At 34.7% G+C, this 5,827-nt stretch overlaps 1 protein-coding gene across 1 annotated transcript; it reads left to right on the top strand.

Annotated features, from left to right (window-relative positions):
- The first annotated feature begins 247 nt into the window (after positions 1-247).
- On the top strand, positions 248-3,190 carry LOC114274368 (xylan glycosyltransferase MUCI21-like). Its single transcript, XM_028216273.2, has 3 exons — positions 248-855; positions 954-1,031; positions 1,684-3,190. The coding sequence occupies exons 1-3, from the start codon at positions 630-632 to the stop codon at positions 2,979-2,981; spliced, it is 1,602 nt and encodes a 533-aa protein (XP_028072074.2). The 5' UTR covers positions 248-629; the 3' UTR covers positions 2,982-3,190.
- The last annotated feature ends 2,637 nt before the right edge of the window (positions 3,191-5,827 follow it).

Here is a 5,827-nt window from a genome sequence, read left to right as displayed (position 1 = left end):
TGGTTAAAAATCTAAAATGTCAGCTCCTCTGACCTGGCCCCAGTGAGCTCTACACAAAGGCGCGTGTGGGTTACCACTCTCTCTCACTCTCTCTAACCGAACCTTCGGTTGGGTCCTACGCCGAGGTGTGTCTCTCACCAAACCTAAGCAAATGCCAGATGGCCTTCCAACTCACTACCACTTCTCCTCTCTCTCTCTCTCTCTCTCTGTTTTGCTATGCTCTGCTCGAGTCCGGATCCTCTGCTTTGCTCAGCTTATAGTACACGCAATTTGACTGCTAGTCACTTACTCTCTCTCTCTCTCTCTCTCCGAAACTTCTTTCTTTCTCAACACATACATTCAAGAATAAACAGAGCGGCCCCAGAAAAACCCCCCTTCAAATACCCACTTCCTCCATTCCCTCTCTCTCTCATATATATAACCTTCATATTATTTCTTTGTTCGTACCTCGTCTGAATCTCTCTCTCTCTCTCAATATACACATCCATTGAAGAAGAAACAGAGCAACCCCAAAAACAACTTTCAAACAAACCACAAATACTCACTTGCTCCTTTCCCTCTCTCTCTCTGTTCATACTTCATCTGATTCTGAATCTCTCTCTTTATTTGTTAATATTTTGTCTCTATCAATGGTGCATTATCAGAGATATCATCCACTGAAGAAGGGTCTAGAGTTGGTTGTTGTAGATGAGGAGTCACAGAGTAGCTTTGTGGGTTTAATCTGTGGAAACTCTATTTTATACAACAAGAGAACAAGACCCGGGCTTCTCTCTCTCCTCCTTCTTTCTCTAATCTCCTTCAGCTTGATTTTGGCCCCTCAGTTCCTCAACTTTCCCCCCGACTTCTCTCTCTTATGTAAAGCTCTTTCATTCTCTCTCATGGTTTCCCTGGACTTCCATTGATTTCTTCTTGTTTTGGGTCTTAATGCCTCTCTCTCTTCTGGGTTTTTGCAGATTCATTTGGACATGAAGATCAAAGCCTTCTTGCTGAGATGAATGCAAATACCCCCCTTTGCTCTTCAATCCCTAATGGTTGGTTATTTCTTTCTCTATCTGTATTATTATTTTCAGTTCTTGGCAACATTTTCAACATGCAATTATGTTGAGATGGGTATTAATCACTGTTTTCTTTTTTTATTTTTATACTTATTATTATTTTTGGTAGTTCTAATATTTTTAGACATAGTGAGATGCATATGAAAGATACCCCCGTCTCAATCTCAGATGATTAATGTGAAGTAACAGTGTGATGGATTAAAAAATAAAAAAAATTACCCTCCTTGTTTCAATCTCCAATGATTTTTCTTTCATTTTTTCTTTTGTCTTGATGTAAAATATGCATGAAAAATACCATTTTTTTGTTCTTCAATCTCAACATATATTTTTATTTATTTTGTCATTTGATTAATCTCCAATGATTCTTTTTCCTTTCCTTTTGTTTTTTTTTTTTGTTTTTGGGACCTCTAGCATTTTTGTTTTGGGATTTAACTTCTAATCATGGCGGTATGGATATAGCCAATACCCTTTTGTTCCTCAGACTTCAGTTTTTGTATTTTGTATTTAGTAATTTTTTTTTCCCTTTCAATCAAGCTGAAATGAAATGGGTATTTTTTTTGGCAATGATTTTACATTTTCAACATTGTGTTCTAATTTGGAATTTTTTTTTTTAATGTTTTAAATTCAGGAACAATATGTTGTGATAGAAACAGTATTCGATCCGATATTTGTATCATGAAAGGGGATGTGAGAACAGGCTCTCTCTCCTCTTCAATCTACCTCTACACCTCAACAAACGCCAATGGCTTCATAGATTATGTTCCTGACCTGACCGATGATGGCGAAGAAGACAATGAACAAGAACTCCAACATGAAAACATTAAGCCCTATACCCGAAAATGGGAGAAAAGTACTATGGACACTGTTAGTGAATTACACCTTGTTTCAAAGCGAAAAACTGGGTCCCGCCGTCGTTGCGACGTCTGGCATGACGTTCCTGCGGTGTTCTTTTCCACCGGGGGATATACCGGCAATATTTACCATGAATTCAATGATGGGATTGTGCCTTTGTACATCACCTCACAACATTTCAACAAGAGGGTTGTGTTTGTTATTCTTGATTATCATGAATGGTGGTTTACTAAGTATGGTGATATCATTTCGATTCTATCGGATTATCCACCAATTGATTTTAGCGGAGATAATAGAACCCATTGTTTCCCTGAAGCCATGGCTGGTTTGAGAATCCACGATGATCTGACCGTCGATCCTTTGTTGATGGAAGGGGGTAAGACTATTAAAGATTTTCGTGACATTTTAGACCAGGCTTATTGGCCTCGAATCAAAGGTCTAATTGAGGATGAGGAACGTGAAGCGAAATTGAATAATCTCTCTTCACCGTCTTCATCACAAAAGTTACTTGAAATAAGGACGGAATTGAAGAAACCGAAACTAGTTATCTTATCGCGACAAGAGTCTAGAGCGATAGCTAACGAGGATTTGTTGGTGAAAATGGCAGAACAAATTGGATTTGAAGTGGAGGTTTTGAGGCCTGTCCGTACTTCTGAGCTGGCGAGAATTTACCGGGTGCTTAATTCAAGCGATGTTACAATTGGTGTCCACGGTGCGGCTTTGACACATTTTTTGTTTATGAAACCAGGGTCGGTGTTGATCCAAGTGATCCCACTTGGAACAGAATGGGCTTCAGAGACTTACTTTGGGGAACCGTCGACAAAGCTCGGTTTGAAGTACATTGGCTACAAAATTCTTCCGAGGGAGAGCTCATTGTTCGATGAGTATGACGAGAATAATCCGGTTCTAACTGATCCGAGCAATGTGGGGAAGAAAGGGTGGGAATTCACTAAGAAGATCTATCTTGATCATCAAAATGTGAGGTTGAATCTTGTGAGGTTTCAAAAGCGGTTACTTCGGGCATACGACTACTCATTCGTTAAGAACCGGGATTTTTATCTACAATCACATTGACACACTTTTTGTTTCGGTAGAAAATATTTTTTTTTATAGAAAAACATGATTTTTGGGGAAAAAATACTTTCTACTCAAACAAACGAAACATCATTCTCCACTCTTTTTGTTTGAGCTCATTGAAAGTTGTAGATTCTTAACCATATGCAAATATGCTTCCTTCTGGTAAATATACACTTTTGAAATAAAAATTCTATTGTTTTATTATTAGTTTTTTCTTGTAAATTTGGCTTATTTTGTTGTTGTGGATTCAATTTATACTTGTGAAATATAGGATTAAACTCAAATCAAATAAAACAATGTTGTGAAGGTTCAATAATGATGGTTTCTCACAACTGTTTGTTTTGTTTGGCGTCATTTTAATAACAATGGTCTAAATGTTCAACTGTTTGGGTTTGATTTTAGGATTTAAAGGGAAATTTGCCGAAAAATAAAAAGACAAAAAATAAAAAATAAAAATGACAACAAACAAAAATATTTGTTTTGTTTGTTGTCATTTTAATTACAACGTTCTAAATGTTCAACTGTTTTGAGTTTGAATCTAGAATTTGAAGTGAAATTTGCCGAAAATAAAGACATAAACAAATGACAACAAACAAAAAAATATTTTCAACATATGTGTTGTTTGTTTAAATAAAATATTTTAAACATTTTATGAAGTTTGATGTGATGAAAAATTGAAGTCCATAGAAAAAATTCTTTGTATAAAAAAGTTTTTTCTACTTTCCTGATGTGAAAAATGCTTTTCAACTAATCTTATCACTACTATCACCATCACCTCCCACCACTAATTATTATTACTACCACTATCTTTACTTGTCATCGTTGTCGCCACCCCTAAGACCTCCATCTCCAACATCCCACCATTACAATCGCTTAATAATTATTAACTTAATAATTTTAAGATCGCAACCAAAGAAGGCAGCTATTAGTACCTATTTTTTTTTCTTTGGCTCTCTCATTTTTTTGAATCCCCATCCAACTAAATGAGTTTCTTCTATTTTTTCTTTAAACTCTCATCTTAATACCAACTATATCCATAATCCCAAACCCAAACCCAAACCCTAGCCCTCACTCCCAACCACCACCTCTGGTAGCTCACTCACCGGAGCCTTTATCGCCGGTAGTCCCACCACTTTCACTACCTTCCTTCTTCTTCCCGCTTCCTTCTTCTTCATCACCCCCTCTGCCACAGCTCCAGCAAACCACCATCGCACCCCACTGCCTCCTTTTCTTCTTCTTCCCATTGCGATCCCATGGAATGTTTAGGAACCAATTGAGCAAAACCCTAACCGTCAAAACACCACTGTATATATGCATTCGTATAAGTTTTTACAAATATACATAAGTTATCTCATAAAATAGCGTAAGTTCTCACCAATATACTTAAGTTGTGATTAATCAAATTTTTATAGGTTAACTTATGTATGTTTGTGAAAATTTATACAATTTTATGAGATAACTTACACATATTTATAAGAACTTATACAAATATATATGATACACACTTGCACATTTAAAAATTGTGTATTAATAGGTCACTTTAGATCTGCCTTTTCCGCATATATATATATACTTTAATAATTAGGTAAGATCGTTATGTTATCGTCAATTTTTCAATGAAAATGATGTTATTTCAGTTGGGAACTTGGGGAAGTAATATTTGTTGTCTCTATCTCAGCAGCATGGCAAAAGCTTGGAACTAGCTGGCTATATTATGAATGAAAATGTCAACCAAATTATTCTAAAATAAATTCAGCTTCTTCTAGCGTTGTTCAATCATTTCTTTTATCTTTTTTGTTTTTCCTTTTTGGGTACAGTGGAAACAGGAAAGGAAACAGCAAGAAAAAGGACAGAAAAACAAACAAACAAACAAACAGGGGGGGGAAGAGAGGCTTGAGCCACCGAATCAAAAGCTGCTTCAGTTTTGCCCATCTCATGTTGTGATTGATCAACCATGTGTTCAATCATTTCAAAACCAGCAAATCATCACTAATAATCTTATTCAATAATATTTCATCAATCAAACTCTTTTAAAACGTCACACACTTATTTTTCTAGTCAAACAAACTGTTTGGACAAGCTAGTAGCACCCTATTATGTTCATAGAATAGTGAAATTTGCCAAATTTTCCTATATTGATTTCTTCAAAACTCTCTATATGCCGATATTGTTATGGGGATATTACAATTCAGTACAAATTTAGAATTTTTTTTTTTTTACATTAGTGGTAAATTTTATAAATATTAATAATTAAAATTCTAAATTTTTTCATATATTTGTAAATATTTTTTCAAAAGACCATAAATTGTAATTTCCTTTATTTTTATCTTGTTTAAGCCAAGTGATATACCAATTAAAGGAGGGCAACAAGGAAAATTGCCCCCCTAAAATTTCTAAAATTACCATAGTAGCAAGAATAGCTATTAATTATTTCTACATTATACAAAATTTTCAACATTAATACTATTGGGCATCACTATCATCACTAATATAACAACTCATACATTAATTTTAAAATCGCAGCTAAACATAAAAAAAAGTTATTTTGTTTTTATAAAAATTATATATATATATTTTTGAAGAAATAACAGATCACGTACTTTTGCACCATTTGGTTCTGCCTTCCCATATTTGTTAATAAGGTACGACCAATAAGTTATTGTAATTTTCCATGAAAATGATGTTTCAGTTGGAACTTGAAGTATTTTCCAAGAAAGCTGTTGTACCATGATTTGCTATGAATGTCAACTTAACAATAAGTTATTGTAACAACCCGTTTAAAAATAAAAGATAAATTGCTCTGGGTTTCCAAATAAAATGTAAAGCTTGTTTAGTAACTATTT

The sequence above is a fragment of the Camellia sinensis genome, chromosome 10 (genome assembly GCF_055761805.1).
Source record: "Camellia sinensis isolate YWXY chromosome 10, ASM5576180v1, whole genome shotgun sequence".
Classification (NCBI taxonomy): Eukaryota; Viridiplantae; Streptophyta; class Magnoliopsida; order Ericales; family Theaceae; genus Camellia; species Camellia sinensis.
This window is presented reverse-complemented; position numbering and strand designations above follow the sequence as displayed.